Source organism: Spea bombifrons, chromosome 5 (genome assembly GCF_027358695.1).
Source record: "Spea bombifrons isolate aSpeBom1 chromosome 5, aSpeBom1.2.pri, whole genome shotgun sequence".
Taxonomy (NCBI): Eukaryota; Metazoa; Chordata; class Amphibia; order Anura; family Pelobatidae; genus Spea; species Spea bombifrons.
Window position 1 is genome coordinate 806,566 of NC_071091.1, and position 17,351 is coordinate 823,916.

The window sequence follows — 17,351 nt, forward strand, 5'->3', positions numbered from 1 at the left end:
TTGTTTAGAGGTGTTGGTTAAAGCCCGGTTAGTCACCAAAGGCCCCTTAGAGACAGCTTTACCCCCACCTGTTACCCTCCGCGGCCCCCACAGGTACATGTGAGATACGGTGCCGTCTCGTAGACAGCTGGGTCTGACCATTTACACGTCTCTATGACCTGCAGGACACGAGATGGAGAGAAGCGATTCCCCCGCGTGATCCGTGCCTCACCTGCGGGACCCCCGGCTGATAACGGGGTGACCTTTGTTCCCTGAAGCCACCCTGGTGGGTAAACACCCCCATCAGTCACAGTCGAGGGGTATTCAGTCAAGCGGTGGGCACCTTGTAGGAGAGAAGAGGAGCGCGTCAGACACGGGATAAGCGCTACCGGCAGGTCCACCGGAAACACTCTGAGTGGACCCTGTGAGTGGGTTTGTTTGCAGGGGTAAAACTTGCCCCAGTGTGGACAGTATGGGGGTAAAAGTTCCGCTTACCGCATCCTTCCTCGTCGGAGAAATCTCTGCAGTCGGCGTTGCCGTCACACAGGGCGCTGGAGGCGTTCAGACACTCGCCGCTGCCGCACTCAAACTCGCCGGGCCGGCAGTGAGAGGGCTTGGAGGACCCGGCGCGGGTGACCACGGCACGTGATGGGGTCACGGGCTCTGGAGACGCGCTGGGTCCAACTGGAGACAGAAACACAGGCGCGTTAGCCCGGGGGGCCCGTTATCCTGGGGGGGGCATTAGCCCGGGGGGCCCGTTATCCTGGGGGGGGCATTAGCCCGGGGGGCCCGTTATCCTGAGGGGGGCATTAGCCCGGGGGGGGGCGTTAGGTAGACAGACAGAGAGACAGACAGAGAGACAGACAGAGACAGCCCGATCCGTCAGGGTCCTTTGGGTTTAAATATTCGTGATCATTGGTAATAAAATCGTATTTTGCGGTGTTTTTCTAATAAACGCGCCGAGCCCTCCGCTCCCCGGAGTAAACGCTCACCGTAAGGGCAGCCGAGGACCTCGCTGCGCAGGTAGATGGCCTTGTGGTGATCCACGGGAAGGATGCGTAGGAAGCGTGTCAGCAGGGGTCGGCTCAGCTCCCGTGTCACTGGCGTGTTACTGTCTGCATTGGCCTCGAACACCTAAACGGAGATGGGGAATGATATGGAGGATCATTTAATACCCCCCCAAAGGAGGCAGTTAATACCCCCCAAAGGAGGCAGTTAATACCCCCCAAAGGAGGCCGTTAATACCCCCCAAAGGAGGCCGTTAATACCCCCCAAAGGAGGCCGTTAATACCCCCCAAAGGAGGCTGTTAATACCCCCCAAAGGAGGCCGTTATTATCCCCCCAAAGGAGGCCGTTAATACCCCCCCAAAGGAGGCCGTTAATACCCCCCAAAGGAGGCCGTTAATACCCCCCAAAGGAGGCCGTTAATACCCCCCAAAGGAGGCTGTTAATACCCCCCAAAGGAGGCCGTTAATACCCCCCAAAGGAGGCCGTTAATACCCCCCAAAGGAGCTCCTGGGACCGGCTGATAATGGGATGAGAACAGGTGGGGAGATGATGGTCTCTCGTTGACACTCGAGGCCGGGAGGATGATGGCCACGTTGGGAATGATTCCCACAATGGGGGGGCCTGTAATGTCCGAGGGTCCCCAATCTCACTGCTAGAAATGTATGAGAGCAAAGAACTGACCTCCATGGTCTTTACCTGGGCAGCCGTGTCTGTGCCGCGCATGTCCTCGGTGTAATTGTGATAAACCAGCCCATCGCTGCTGTACATGAGGCGGTATTTAGTGATGAAGCCCCCGGACTGTCGGCCCCCCTGAGTGATGACGCCGGAGATGAAGGTCGGCTGCAGAAAATCCACCTGGAAGAAGGGCTGTGGGTCTGTGTCCAGCGGGCTCCATCCGGGAACGATGTTCAGGCTGCGCGGGACACGGCAACGTTCAGAGAACCATCAAGTGACCCTCCGTGGAGCCCAGCCATTTACTAACACGGCCCATGGATGAGAAACCCTCCCCGGAGCCCAGCCATTTACTAACACGGCCAATGGGTATAAACCCTCCCCGGAGCCCAGACATTTACTAACACGGCCCATGGGTGATAAACCCTCCCCGGAGCCCAGCCATTTACTAACACGGCCAATGGGTATAAACCCTCCCCGGAGCCCAGCCATTTACTAACACGGCCCATGGGTGATAAACCCTCCCCGGAGCCCGGCCATTTACTAACACGGCCCATGGGTGATAAACCCTCCCCGGAGCCCGGCCATTTACTAACACGGCCCATGGGTGATAAACCCTCCCCGGAGCCCAGACATTTACTAACACGGCCCACGGGTGATAAACCCTCCCCGGAGCCCAGCTATTTACTAACACGGCCCATGGGTGATAAACCCTCCCCGGAGCCCAGCCATTTACTAACACGGCCCATGGGTGAGAAACCCTCCCCGGAGCCCGGCCATTTACTAACACGGCCCATGGGTGATAAACCCTCCCCGGAGCCCAGCCATTTACTAACACGGCCCATGGGTGATAACACGCTGGGCTCCGAGGAGGGTTTAACGAGCCCGTATGGCATGAATGTTAGATATGAGAGGGCACTGACATGTTTGGGATTATGTTCAGCCGCCCGGCATCCGGTGGGTTATTCTCCTTGTAGGACGAGGCCATCAGCTGCTGGTAAAGGACCCGGCCGTCCTCCAGACCCAGGGGCCCATCACACGGACCTGCGCACAACAAGAATTAGGCCCAAACATGAGCGACAGACAGACAGACGAGCCGTCGTCTGCGAGACATTTGCCCCATCTCCAGCTACTACCCCTGCAATACAAAGCATGGGCGGACCGGGGGGGAATAATGACTTTACCCGTGGGAGAAACGTCTCCTGGAAATTTGTAGCCGTCCGTCCCCGAGGGTCCCTGTGATAAAGAAAGTCAGACGTTACTGGGGTCTTAAACCCCCCCCCCAGGGCAAACGTGGTAACGTGATAATAATATAGAAGTAATGATTACAAAACGCTTAGAGGGTTAAAAGTGTCCTGAAGTTAAATATAAAAGGGGGGCGTTGATAGCGGCCCCCTCCGGGGCAGATTGGGGGCTACAGCCAGAGACTGGGGGTCCCCATCGAGCAGAGATATTTTGAGTCGTGTTGTAACATTTAGCCCAGATGGTTTCTATGGTTACTCACCGGTTGGGTATGCCGTGCCGGCTGCGGGGTCGGGGTATTTGGCCAGATCTGAGGGATACTGAAATATAATGGATTGTATACGGTGACTATATATTATATACAGGTAATGTGTGTTATATACAGCGAGTATATATATATACAATATATGCATGTAATATGTGTTATATACAGTGACTATATATTATATACAATATATACAGGTAATGTGTTATATACAGTGACTATATATATTATATACAGTATATACAGGTAATATGTGTTATATACAGCGAGTTTATATATATATATATATATATATATATATTATATACAGGTAATGTGTGTTATATACAGTGACTATATATTATATACAATACATACAGGTAATGTGTTATATACAGTGACTATATATATTATATACAGTATATAAGGTAATATGTGTTATATACAGCGAGTTTATATATATATATATATTATATACAGGTAATATGTGTTATATACAGTGACTATATATTGTATACAATATATGCAGGTAATATGTGTTATATACAGTGAATATATATTTATGTGTTATATACAGTAAATATTTATGAATACAGTAAATAGTTTATAAGTTAATATATATTTATTATATACAGGTAATATGTGTTATATACAGTGAATATACACAGGTAATGTGTTATATACAGTGAATATATAATCTATACAGGTAATGTGTGTTATACAGTGAATATTATATATAGATATGCGTTATATACAGTGAATATATATTATAGATATGTGTTATATACAGTGAATATATAATCTATACGGGTAATGTGTGTTATATACAGTGAATATATATTTATTATATATAGATGTGTTATATACAGTGAATATATACAGGTAATGTGTGTTATATACAGTGAATATATATTTATTATATATAGATGTGTTATATACAGTGAATATATACAGGTAATGTGTGTTATATACAGTGAATATATATTTATTATATATAGATGTGTTATATACAGTGAATATATACAGGTAATGTGTGTTATATACAGTGAATATATATTTATTATATATAGATGTGTTATATACAGTGAATATATACAGGTAATGTGTGTTATATACAGCGAGTATATATATATATATATACATACAATATATGCAGGTAATATGTGTTATATACAGTGACTATATATTTATTATATATAGATATGTGTTCTATACAGTAAATATTTGTAAATACAGTAAATACATAGTTTATATATATATATATATATAATATATATATTTATTATATACAGGTAATGTGTGTTATATACAGTGAATATATACAGGTAATATGTGTTATATACAGTGAATATATACAGGTAATGTGTTATATACAGTGAATATATAATCTATACAGGTAATGTGTGTTATATACAGTGAATATTATATATAGATGTGTTACATACAGTAAATATTTATGAATACAGTAAATAGTTTATAAGTTAATATATTATATGTTATATACAGGTAATGTGTGTTATATACAGTGAATATATATTTATTATATATAGATGTGTTATATACAGTGAATATATACAGGTAATGTGTGTTATATACAGTGAATATATATTTATTATATATAGATGTGTTATATACAGTGAATATATACAGGTAATGTGTGTTATATACAGTGAATATATATTTATTATATATAGATGTGTTATATACAGTGAATATATACAGGTAATGTGTGTTATATACAGTGAATATATATTTATTATATATAGATGTGTTATATACAGTGAATATATACAGGTAATGTGTGTTATATACAGTGAATATTATATATAGATGTGTTACATACAGTAAATATTTATGAATACAGTAAATAGTTTATAAGTTAATATATTATATGTTATATACAGGTAATGTGTGTTATATACAGTGAATATATATTTATTATATATGTGTTATATACAGTAAATATTTATGAATACAGTAAATAGTTTATAAGTTAATATATTATATGTTATATACAGGTAATGTGTGTTATATACAGTGAATATATATTTATTATATATAGATGTGTTATATACAGTAAATATTTATGACTACAGTAAATAGTTTATAAGTTAATATATTATATACAGGTAATATGTGTTATATACAGTAAACGTATATGTGTCAGGGTTAACCCTTCCCTGCGCTCTCACCTCGTGGATTCGCCGCTTTGCGTGGCGTTCCCTCCCCGTGAGACGCAGCCGATCTCGTCGGCCCCGTCAGCGCAGTCCTGGCGCCCGTCACATCGCCGAGACGCTTCGATGCAATTCCCAGACGCCTTACAGTAAAACTGCGAGCGGTGACAGCCCCAGCGAGCCGGAGACAGCGGAGAGGGAGCCGTGCCTGAGAGACGGAGAAAGAGACAGCCCAAGAGTCCTAAACCAGAACTCTCACGCACCCCGCGCAGCCCACCTCAGCGAAACGATGGACACTATTATATCTGTATACATTATTTCAAACTGTATTAAAGAGACGCTTGGAGTCACCCGGGTTTACGCCAGAAGCGAAGAAGAAAGGTGATTTCGGGGTGACCGCGGTCACATGACCTCCCCCACTTTAGCATTTACGGGGTCTGCGGCCCTTCTTTCTTCGTTAAGCTGCACTCCCATCAGTACAGCCATCAATGGCGTATACTTGCTGCTTTAACTGCAGACTGTTTGGTTTCTCCACACCGCGGGGCTGAGAGTGATGGGGATGAGCATTTCTGTAACCCGCATGCAGGCAGCAGCAGCCGCCATCGCACTGGAACCCAACTGAATAAACGCCTAGGGGCCAAACAGGCGTCTTTAACTCTCACCGCAGTATATCTCGTCAGAGCGGTCGCCGCAGTCATTCACCCCATCGCACACCACACCGTGGGGTCCGGCAGGGACGCAGCGTCCGTTGTGGCACTGGAACTGCCCCGCGTGGCACCGCTCCTCCGTGTCTGAGGGCGCAGTGGGCCGGGACCCTTTGGGCACTGCGTGCAACAATAAAATATCACAGGTACAGGACAGCAACATTAAACCAACCTACTGAAGCATGTAAAATATAAAATATTAGTAATACGACCCGAAAATTGGATTTAACTGAAAGCAGGGAACCCCGGCCGGCATACCCCCCCCCCCGGCAGGCGATGTATAACTATCAGACGGGACGCCGGCGTATAACGCGCATGTTATAGGGATCGGATCGTTGTTGTTACATTATTGTTACGTTGTTGCTGCGTTACTTCAGACAGGCGCCAGAACCAGCGGGGTTCTTGTCTCGGTGTCAGTAAGCGGTACCAGCCGTACCTTCTCCGCAGCCCAGCAGCTCCATGCGCAGGAAAACGTCCCCGTGATGATCCCGGGGGAGAACGCGGACGTACCGGGCCTGGATCATCCTCGCAAAGCTTCTGGCGACTGGCGTGGACCCATCAGAGTTACCCCCAAAAACCTACGGGGAGAAACGTAGAAACATAGAATCTGCCGGCAGATCGGCCCCATCCGGCCCCCGAATAGTCGCCCATTTCTCCTGCTGTAACGACTCAAACCTTAATCAGTCGTTGGTCCCGTCTTAGATTCAGGAGCCGTATGTCTATCCCATGCATGTTTAATCCCCTCACTGTATTACCCTCTACCACCTCTGCTGGAAGGCTGCTCCCCTTATCCACCACCCTCTCACTAAAGTTATATGCCTGAGCGCATGCTAAGAAAGCAGAAAAAAAGTAGTGTGAGGACACACTTATCCATCTCCATGCAGAGGCCGCACTCATCACGCAGCATCCGCCTTACCGTGCAAGGGCCGTCCTGGCCCTGATAATCTACATACAACAACAACATACTTAGTTTCATGGGTGAGTCCACGTGTAAAGCCGGCCACCTACCTTTGGCTTTGGCTCCTGGTCCTCCGCCAGCTCTTTGTAGTCGTGCCAGCTCTGCCCATCCTGACTAAACTGCACGGCAAAGCTGGTGACGTAGGCGTCGGGGGCATCAGATCCCTGAACCACAATGCCTACGAAGGGTAACAAAAAGTGTCACCCAACACATTCCACAAGACACAAATCCAGCCGGCCCTGCAAAGTACTTTAATACACGTGACTTGTTGGTACGGCCGCACAGAGCAGCGGAGAGTCCCTCTAACTCACTTGAGTAGATTGCCAAGTTAAGGGTTAACGCATCTGACCAGACTCGACTGAGGTCGGATGCCCTGTCAACAACCCCACGACAACGCGGCGTAGATTCACTAAAACGCCGTGGCATCTGACTTTACACTTTGCGAGCTGCAGGCGAGGGGGTGCAAGTTGAAGAAATACTTTCATGCCCTCTCCTGAAACTCACAACATTTGGAGGGAGAAGCAGGTGACGGGGGCTGGGCAAATAATTTAACCGGAGTCTCTGCACTGAGAAGGGGGTGGGAAGATTAACCAATTCATGGCCTGGTTTCCAGGCACCCACTCACCCGTCAGGTTCCATGGCTGCTGTAAGTCAATCTGGAGGTACGGGGCGCTGGAAGAGGCCCGGCGGTCACTGGCTTGTGGGCTCCAGCCCTGAAGGTCTGACCCCGGGGTAACTTGGTTCAGGCGCCCCGCGTACGCAGGGTGCCCTGGGCGTTGTGAGGAGGCTGAGAAGCTGCCGTCAGGTAAAGCCGATACTCTCAGGGGTCTGTAACATCCGTCTGCAGGGAGAGAAGGAGAGGGTCTCCGTCACCTCTCAATACCCTGATGGGCTTCGGCTCCCCGTGGCACACAGACCACCCTTACCTTCAGCTGCCGGCAGCGGGTAGGTGACGAGCTCTGGGACGGGGGTACCGGGGGGCGCACTCGTCGGACGCTGGCCGGACCCCTCGGTTTTATTTGGAGCTGTTAATGAAAAAAAAACTCAATGGAAACGTTCAGCCATCTTTGTGATCGCTACCCCCAAATACCCGGCTAATACCCAGCGGGCCCCCATACTGCCCGTCACAGAGGACTCAATCAAGCCAGTCCCTGCGCTAAATTCTAAATTCCGGGATATTCAGTGAATTAAGAAAATTAAACCCAATTTCTCTATCGGGGGTTCCGGGACTTTCAAAATCTGACGTCGAAACCAAACCCCAAAGCGGAGCGAGGCTCCTAAATTCTGAATGTTTCGGGTTTTTCTTATTGGAATATTTTTACTCAATTCCTACATTTTCTAAGCTTCTGGGTAATAATCGGGGTTTGTGGGGCTTTACCCAGCGTTTGTGACGTCTCTAAGTAAGAGGAATCCCCGACGCATTTCTCATAGAAATAACAACTCAGCGCCTTAACAACGTTTTACGGACCAACTTCGGCCAGAATCACTACATATTTACAGATGTTCAAGCTTATGCCACTTCTGCCCCGATTCTCCCTGGCTGCCCCCGGGGGGGGGCATTAGGCAAAGTTACCCCCCCATGGTCATCACAAACTCTGACCTGTTTCTGAGCAGGAACAGCAGGAATCCCCAGAAGCCTCCACCAGGAACTGCCCCTAGAAATCAAGGAGAGGGGTGACCCGATGAACCCCGATATCGATACAGACCCAGACGCGTTTCACAACGCCAAAAACTAAGCAATTTCAGTAAATCCAAAGAAAAAAGAGCTACATTGTGGTTATTGTATCCAACGATTATAGGAAAACACTTATTTCATATAATTCCATATCCCACGCTGCAGGAATCGGTAAAAGTTGTAGTTTTTTTCTGTTTTGTGTGAAATTGATTAAATTGACACAAAGTACAAATTTCTGGATCGATCTAAAATACAGCATCTGACGTCGTAGGCGACTTTATTACTGTAATGTTACATTATCCTGGGGCTTGGGGCATTTTCCGGACCCCGGCGGACCCCTCACCTGAGGGCAGCCCACGCTGGCGTACTGGCAGAAGTGAGAGCACTGCACGGTGAGATTGGGCAGACACTGGCACACGTGGCACTCCCCGGCCCGCCAGCGCTCCCCGATGCTGTACGGCTTCCCCTGGTGCGAACACGCCTCGCACGGATCCGTCTGACACCTGCGGCGGGACACGGCCATTTATACATCGTTATAATAAATATTATTCACTGAAAATCCCCCTCGGTTCCGGAAAACGATCGGTCGGAAAATATTTATAATAATGAGAGCGTAGGAATTTAGATTTACAGCTTAAACTCATTCCGTTTATTTATATGGCGCCCGCAGGCGCCGTAGCGCTGTCACAATGAAGATTAACCATAATATTAAAATTGACAATAAAATGAACACATGTTACGACAGACTGGCGCGGACCCTGATCCCGGGAGCTTACAATCTACCATTACTCCACATAGCACAGGATTTGGGCCCTCAGTCCGAGGGGTCGGGAATTTAACCTCTAGGTCAGATATAATAAGTCTAATTCCAAACTACTGGGCAATTAGCTTTTTATGAAAGTCTCCCAAATCCTGCCAGGAGGGGGTTAATTAAACCGGCCTGGGATCCCCTACATACCTGCGAGCCTTGCGGTAGATACCCCGACACTGCTTCCCGTTGCCATGCTTGCTGGGGTTGTTGGGACTCCGAAAAGACCACTGTATACTCTGCACTCCGCACGGACCCAGACACTCGCCCCACGGGGACCAGGCAGACCACCCACAGTGCACTACAGACACAAAGCGGCCATTACTTCCAATTTAACTTGTTTCTCACCCGAACCCCGGCCCTTGGGCATTTCAATAAGGGGTTGAGTGGTCATTAAAATAAAGGTTCACTAATCCGTGAGTTGTCTGCGATTTTATGTTTTGCGAGTTACAGGCGAGTGCGTGCAAGGTCCATGTGAACTTACTCAGAAGACACGAGACCCCAATCCTCCCAAGAGAAAGCAGAAAGCAGAACACTCCATTGCTCCCGAGAGAAAGCAGAAGACCCCAATCAACCCAAGAGAAAGCGGAAGGCAGGAGACCCCATTGCTCCCGAGAGAAGGCAGAAGTAACGAGCGCCCGTATTCTGCATCACCCAAGAGCTGCGGCTGACCTGCACACTCTGGATTCTGGCGACATTGCTTCGCTTGGCCTTCCTGACAGGTGCAAATCTGGCAATTCACTTTCACCGGCTGACCCGGCCAGTAGGTCACCCCGTCCACCTCGCAGGGGCATTCCTCGGGGCGCACGCAGCGATTGGTACTGTCTAAGACCAACCCGTCCGGACACCAACAGCCTGAGGACGTAAGGAGACGATCGCTATTATCAGCCTAGAAGCAAAACGATGAAACCCAACAAAGCCCGGGAGAGTCCCAGATTACCTCTAAAAATGATAAATATAACACTCTGACCTGAGACGCAGGGAGCCTCGCGCTCGCAGCTCTTCCCATGGGACAGGTCGGAGCAGGTGAGAGGGCAGGGGGCGCACGCCTTGTGCTCCAGGTCATTGGGACACGTCTTGGCTTCCGGGCAGCCATCTTGCCGGCACACGTCTGGCGGAAAAAGGAATTTCATGTTTCGGTTTAATGACTGGGGCTAGAAACGTTATTAAATATTATATAATCTAAACGTTATTAAATATTATATGATATAAACGTTATTAAATATAATCTAAACGTTATTAAATATATAATATAAATGTTATTAAATATTATATAATATAAACGGTAAATATATAATATAAACGTTATTAAATATTGTATGATATAAACATTATTAATTATATAATATAAACGTTATTAAATATTATTTAATATAAACGTTATTAAATATTATATAATATAAACGTTATTAAATATTATATGATATAAACGTTATTAAATATTATATGATATAAACATTATTAAATATTATATGATATAAACGTTATTAAATATTATATAATATAAATGTTATTAAATATTATATAATATAAATGTTATAAAATATTATATAATATAAATGTTATAAAATATTATATAATATAAACGTTATTAAATATTATATAATATAAATGTTATAAAATATTATATAATATAAACGGTAAATATATAATATAAACGTTATTAAATATTGTATGATAAACATTATTAATTATATAATATAAACGTTATTAAATATTATTTAATATAAACGTTATATAATCTAAACGTTCTTAAATATTATATAATATAAACGTTATTAAATATTATATAATCTAAACGTTATTAGATATTATATGATATAAACGTTATTAAATATAATCTAAACGTTATTAAATATTATATAATATAAATGTTATAAAATATTATATAATATAAACGGTAAATATATAATATAAACGTTATTAAATATTGTATGATATAAACATTATTAATTATATAATATAAACGTTATTAAATATTATTTAATATAAACGTTATTAAATATTATATAATATAAACGTTATTAAATATTATATGATATAAACGTTATTAAATATTATATGATATAAACGTTATTAAATATTATATAATATAAATGTTATTAAATATTATATAATCTAAACGTTATTAAATATTATATAATATAAACGTTATTAAATATTGTATGATATAAACATTATTAATTATATAATATAAACGTTATTAAATATTATTTAATATAAACGTTATTAAATATTATATAATATAAACGTTATTAAATATTATATGATATAAACGTTATTAAATATTATATGATATAAACGTTATTAAATATTATATGATATAAATGTTATTAAATATTATATAATCTAAACGTTATTAAATATTATATAATATAAATGTTATTAAATATTATATAATATAAATGTTATTAAATATTATATAATATAAACGGTAAATATATAATATAAACGTTATTAAATATTGTATGATATAAACGTTATTAATTATATAATATAAACGTTATTAAATATTATATAATATAAACGTTATTAAATATTATATAATATAAACGTTATTATATAATATAAAGTTAGAAAATATTATATAATATAAATGTTATTAAATATTATATAATATAAACGTTATTAAATATTATATAATATAAACGTTATTAAATATTATATAATATAAACGTTATTAAATATTATATAATATAAACGTTAGAAAATATTATATAATATAAATGTTATTAAATATTATATAATATAAATGCTATTAAATATTATATAATATAAATGTTATTAAATATTATATAATATAAATGTTATTAAATGTTATAATATAAATGTTATTAAATATTATATGATATAAATGTTATTAAATATTATATAATATAAATGTTATTAAATATTATATAATATAAATGTTAGAAAATATTAATAACACTGAATGGGGGAGATCTACAAAAAGGTGAGGGCACGTTTGTCTCTCTCTGGTTGTCTCTCGTTGTGATGTTGGTGGGCAGCCAAGTTGCCTCATTGGAGTTCCCACAAAAGTTTCCACCAAAGAAAGGTCACAATTTATTAGAAAACATCCAAATCATAGACTTGGACCTCTGTATGAACCAAACCTCCCCCCCTACTCCGCATCACGTGGAGGCCACGCTAACATTAAGTGCTTTCAATGAGTGAAGGCTCACCGATCTCCATGGTGGCAGAAGAGGAAGCGGGGAGGTCGGAGCAGTGAAGGCCGCCATTCTGCGGGGGGGTGCACTCCCGACGTCGGATCACTATCCCCGCGCAGTCCTGCGTGCAGTTAGACCACGTTGTCCACGGAGTCCAGAAACCATCAACTGAAAACAGAAGACAATGTCGCAAATATGGCCTCGAAGCCTGGGATCGGAGGACGCCGTGGGCTGCTGAACATAAGGGGCAAAGCGATGCATGTCACGGAAGGGGTATGATTAACGCCGTGGTTCTTGTTGCCCTTTTACCCTGCCACGCGGGTTAGATGGTTAAGCTGGCAGAGCTGCTCTTGGAAGTTGCTTTGAAGACCACTCACCTGGGCAGGACACCACGAAACATTGCTGTGTCTCGCTCTCTCCCCCCCGACATTGCCGCAGGACGTCGGTGGAGGGGTTGGTGCACACGCGCCTCCTGCTCTGGGTCCCGGAACCACACGTGTGGCTACATTCTGACCACGCAGCCCACGGGCTCCAGAATCCGCACTCCCTCTCGTCAGAAGAAACCCAACCGGATTCCTCTTCGCCGTCGCCGCATTCAGAGATCCCGTTACAAACCTGCGAAAGGGGCAGCAGAGAGAGGATGGCGGACATTGATAAAGATGGGGGGCCGTGGACTACATGTATATATATATATATATATATATATATATATATATATATATATATATATATATATATATATATATATATATATATATTATATATATATATATATATATATAATTCCCGCTAAACCCCGACAGGTCGACGGGCAGAACAGAATGCGTATTGGATCAGGACGCTGACCCCGCCGGTAACAGACGGGGGGGGGGAGCAGAGGGTCTCTGTTAGACCTGTTTGTATCGTAGGCAGCGCCCGTCCGCGCAGGAATATTCCGGGCAGGCGGGGGGCTCCTCGGCTCGGTCTTTGGGAGGAGCTGCAGTCGCCGAGCTTCTGTCTGCAGGGGATAGAAATTATTGTTTGGGGTCAAAAATTTAACACCTTAAACGGGGCTAGGTTAGGGTTACAAGTTTTGTGTTTGGGTTAGGTTAGGGGGTTAGAGGTCGGGTTAGGGGGTTAGAGGTCGGGTTAGGGGGGGGTTAGAGTTTGGGGGTTAGAGGTCGGGTTTGGGGGTTAGAGGTCGGGTTAGGGTTAGGTGTTTCAGTTTGGGTTGGGTTGGGTTAGGGGTTAGAGTTTGGGTTTGGGGGGTTAGGTTAGGGTTACAAGTTTTGTGTTTGGGTTAGGTTAGGGGGTTAGAGGTCGGGTTAGGGGGGGTTAGAGTTTGGGGGTTAGAGGTCGGGTTTGGGGGTTAGACGTCGGGTTAGGGTTAGGTGTTTCAGTTTGGGTTGGGTTAGGGGTTAGAGTTTGGGTTTGGGGGGTTAGGTTAGGGTTACAAGTTTTGTGTTTGGGTTAGGTTAGGGGGTTAGAGGTCGGGTTAGGGGGTTAGAGGTCGGGTTAGGGGGTTAGGGGGTTAGAGGTCGGGTTAGGGGGGGTTAGAGTTTGGGGGTTAGAGGTCGGGTTTGGGGGTTAGAGGTCGGGTTAGGGTTAGGTGTTTCAGTTTGGGTTGGGTTGGGTTAGGGGTTAGAGTTTGGGTTTGGGGGGTTAGGTTAGGGTTACAAGTTTTGTGTTTGGGTTAGGTTAGGGGGTTAGAGGTCGGGTTAGGGGGGGTTAGAGTTTGGGGGTTAGAGGGCGGGTTTGGGGGTTAGACGTCGGGTTAGGGTTAGAAGTTTTGTGTTTGGGTTGGGTTAGGGGTTAGAGTTTGGGTTTGGGGGGTTAGGTTAGGGTTACAAGTTTTGTGTTTGGGTTAGGTTAGGGGGTTAGAGGTCGGGTTAGGGGGTTAGGGGGTTAGAGGTCGGGTTAGGGGGGGTTAGAGTTTGGGGGTTAGAGGTCGGGTTTGGGGGTTAGAGGTCGGGTTAGGGTTAGGTGTTTCAGTTTGGGTTGGGTTAGGGGTTAGAGTTTGGGTTTGGGGGGTTAGGTTAGGGTTACAAGTTTTGTGTTTGGGTTAGGTTAGGGGGTTAGAGGTCGGGTTAGGGGGTTAGGGGTTAGAGGTCGGGTTAGGGGGGGGTTAGAGTTTGGGGGTTAGAGGTCGGGTTTGGGGGTTAGAGGTCGGGTTAGGGTTAGGTGTTTCAGTTTGGGTTGGGTTAGGGGTTAGAGTTTGGGTTTGGGGGGTTAGGTTAGGGTTACAAGTTTTGTGTTTGGGTTAGGTTAGGGGGTTAGAGGGTTAGGGGTTAGAGGTCGGGTTAGGGGGGGTTAGAGTTTGGGGGTTAGAGGTCGGGTTTGGGGGTTAGAGGTCGGGTTAGGGTTAGGTGTTTCAGTTTGGGTTGGGTTAGGGGTTAGAGTTTGGGTTTGGGGGGTTAGGTTAGGGTTACAAGTTTTGTGTTTGGGTTAGGTTAGGGGGTTAGAGGTCGGGTTAGGGGGTTAGGGGTCGGGTTAGGGGGGGTTAGAGTTTGGGGGTTAGAGGTCAGGTTTGGGGGTTAGACGTCGGGTTAGGGTTAGGTGTTTCAGTTTGGGTTGGGTTAGGGGTTAGAGTTTGGGTTTGGGGGGTTAGGTTAGGGTTACAAGTTTTGTGTTTGGGTTAGGTTAGGGGGTTAGAGGTCGAGTTTGGGGGGTTAGAGGTCGGGTTAGAAGTTTTGTGTTTGGGTTAGGTTAGGGGGTTAGAGGTCGGGTTTGGGGGGTTAGAGGTCGGGTTACAAGTTTTGTGTTTGGGTTAGGTTAGGGGGTTAGAGGTCAGGTTAGGGGGTTAGAGGCCGGGTTAGGTTAGCGGGCTAGAGTTTGGGGTTAGAGGTCGGGTTTGGGGGGGTTAGAGTTTGGGGGTTAGAGGTCAGGTTAGGATAGGGTTAGGTGTTTCAGTTTGGGTCTTACCACAGGTCACCTCGTCCTCTCCTTGGGGGCAGTCAGGATCTCCATCACACACTCGGGAAATGTTGATGCACATCCTGTTGAGGCAGATAAAGTGCCCGGGACAGGGGGGGATCTGTGAAGACCCTAAAAAAAAAACAAAAAAAAAACGATTGTCAATGAAGTGGATCTGAAACCAGCGGCCACGGCTCACATAAAATACAGCTTACAGGAACAACTCCGTCCAGCGGGCCAATCAGGGCCGGACTGGGAATGGTGTTGGAGGGGCTATGTGTGTATGTATGTGTAATTTTATGTTTTGTACATGTAAAGTGTCATTATCCCCCAACCCCAACCATTATCCCCCAACCATTATCCCCCAACCATTATCCCCCAACCCCAACCATTATCCCCCCAACCCCAACCATTATCCCCCCAACCCCAACCATTATCCCCCAATCCCAACCATTATCCCCCCAACCATTATCTCCCCAACCCCAACCACTATCCCCCAATCCCAACCATTATTCCCCCCAACCATTATTCCCCCCAACCATTATCCCCCCAAACCCAACCATTATTCCCCCCAATCCCAACCATTATCCCCCCAACCCCACTCATATAAAGAACCGTATCCAATGCCAATTTTTGCCAGGCCGGCGTCTCCCTTACCGCAGTTGTCAGTGCTCTCGTCTGATTGGTCCCGGCAGTGAGGGATCCCGTCACATAGCTGAGCGTACGCCACACACTCGCCACTGAGAGTGCACTTGAACTGGTCGATATCACAGGTGCGATTGCAGTGCTGCTCGTCGCTGCCGTCCACACAATCCACTTCGTTATCGCACAACCAGCCCCGCGGCCGACACTCTCCGCTCCCGCACTCAAACTCATAGGGGCCGCACGCGCCGCCTGAAACCGAGAGGTTAACTGGAGGGGAGAGAGAGAGAGAGAGAGAGAGAGAGAGAAAGAAAGAGAGAGAGAAAGAAAGAGCGAGAGAGAGAGAGACAGACCACACACTCATAAACACACACGCAGACACACACTCACATGTACACATACACACGCACACACTCATAAACACACACACTCACGCACACACAGAGTTCAGAAGGCTGCGCATGTGCTGGATTAATGTGCTGGTATAGAGGATAGAAGTTTCCGGGCCAGCCGGGGCCGCACATTACCTGTGCAGACGATCTCGTCGGCCCCCGAGGCGCAGTCCGACGCTCCGTCACACACTTTGTCTCTGCGCAGGCACCGGCCGTCAGGGCACTGGAACTCGCCCGCAGCGCACACGCAGCCCCTCTCGTCACTGAAATCCCCGCAGTCATCGTGGCCGTCGCAGCGGCGAGCGTACGGCAAGCACTTCCCCAGCGAGCAGCGGAAATGCGCAGAACTGCACCCCGCCGAGCAGCCTGTGGGGCGGAATAGTGAGGTCGGTGGGTGAGAGCATCCGAAATATCTGCCGGGCGTGCGACCACATCGACCCCCGTCAAGACTGAGTGTGCCTCGGTGTGTAAGGCAGAGTGTGCCTCGGTGTGTAAGGCAGAGCGTGTCTCGGTGTGTAAGGCTGAGTGTGTCTCGGTGTGTAAGGCTGAGTGTGTCTCGGTGTGTAAGGCTGAGTGTGCCTCGGTGTGTAAGGCAGAGTGTGCCTCGGTGTGTAAGGCTGAGTGTGTCTCGGTGTGTAAGGCCAGGTGGGTCTCGGTGTGTAAGGCCAGGTGGGTCTCGGTGTGTAAGGCTGAGTGTGCCTCGGTGTGTAAGGCTGAGCGGATCTCGGTGTGCAAGGCCGAGCGTGTCTCAGTGTGTAAGGCTGAGTGTGCCTCGTGTGTAAGGTCGAGCGGGC

The 17,351-nt window shown here is 45.5% G+C and overlaps 1 protein-coding gene across 1 annotated transcript in view; it reads right to left on the reverse strand.

Moving 5' to 3' along the window:
- The window catches only part of LOC128496811 (SCO-spondin-like), a 77,810-nt gene that overhangs the window by 38,826 nt on the left and 21,633 nt on the right, over window positions 1–17,351 (reverse strand). Inside the window, exons 29-52 of the mRNA XM_053466612.1 lie at window positions 16,693–16,923; window positions 16,181–16,435; window positions 15,533–15,655; window positions 13,525–13,628; window positions 13,009–13,246; window positions 12,647–12,799; window positions 10,435–10,575; window positions 10,137–10,319; window positions 9,615–9,765; window positions 9,000–9,159; window positions 8,576–8,636; window positions 7,908–8,006; window positions 7,607–7,822; window positions 7,032–7,159; window positions 6,460–6,601; window positions 5,982–6,143; window positions 5,338–5,527; window positions 3,164–3,221; window positions 2,844–2,895; window positions 2,583–2,703; window positions 1,669–1,900; window positions 972–1,113; window positions 475–663; window positions 212–322 (exon numbers count right to left, since the gene is read on the reverse strand). Of these exons, the coding sequence (XP_053322587.1) occupies window positions 212–322; window positions 475–663; window positions 972–1,113; window positions 1,669–1,900; window positions 2,583–2,703; window positions 2,844–2,895; window positions 3,164–3,221; window positions 5,338–5,527; window positions 5,982–6,143; window positions 6,460–6,601; window positions 7,032–7,159; window positions 7,607–7,822; window positions 7,908–8,006; window positions 8,576–8,636; window positions 9,000–9,159; window positions 9,615–9,765; window positions 10,137–10,319; window positions 10,435–10,575; window positions 12,647–12,799; window positions 13,009–13,246; window positions 13,525–13,628; window positions 15,533–15,655; window positions 16,181–16,435; window positions 16,693–16,923 (3,642 nt within the window). The remainder of the gene's footprint in view (window positions 1–211; window positions 323–474; window positions 664–971; window positions 1,114–1,668; window positions 1,901–2,582; window positions 2,704–2,843; window positions 2,896–3,163; window positions 3,222–5,337; window positions 5,528–5,981; window positions 6,144–6,459; window positions 6,602–7,031; window positions 7,160–7,606; window positions 7,823–7,907; window positions 8,007–8,575; window positions 8,637–8,999; window positions 9,160–9,614; window positions 9,766–10,136; window positions 10,320–10,434; window positions 10,576–12,646; window positions 12,800–13,008; window positions 13,247–13,524; window positions 13,629–15,532; window positions 15,656–16,180; window positions 16,436–16,692; window positions 16,924–17,351) is intronic.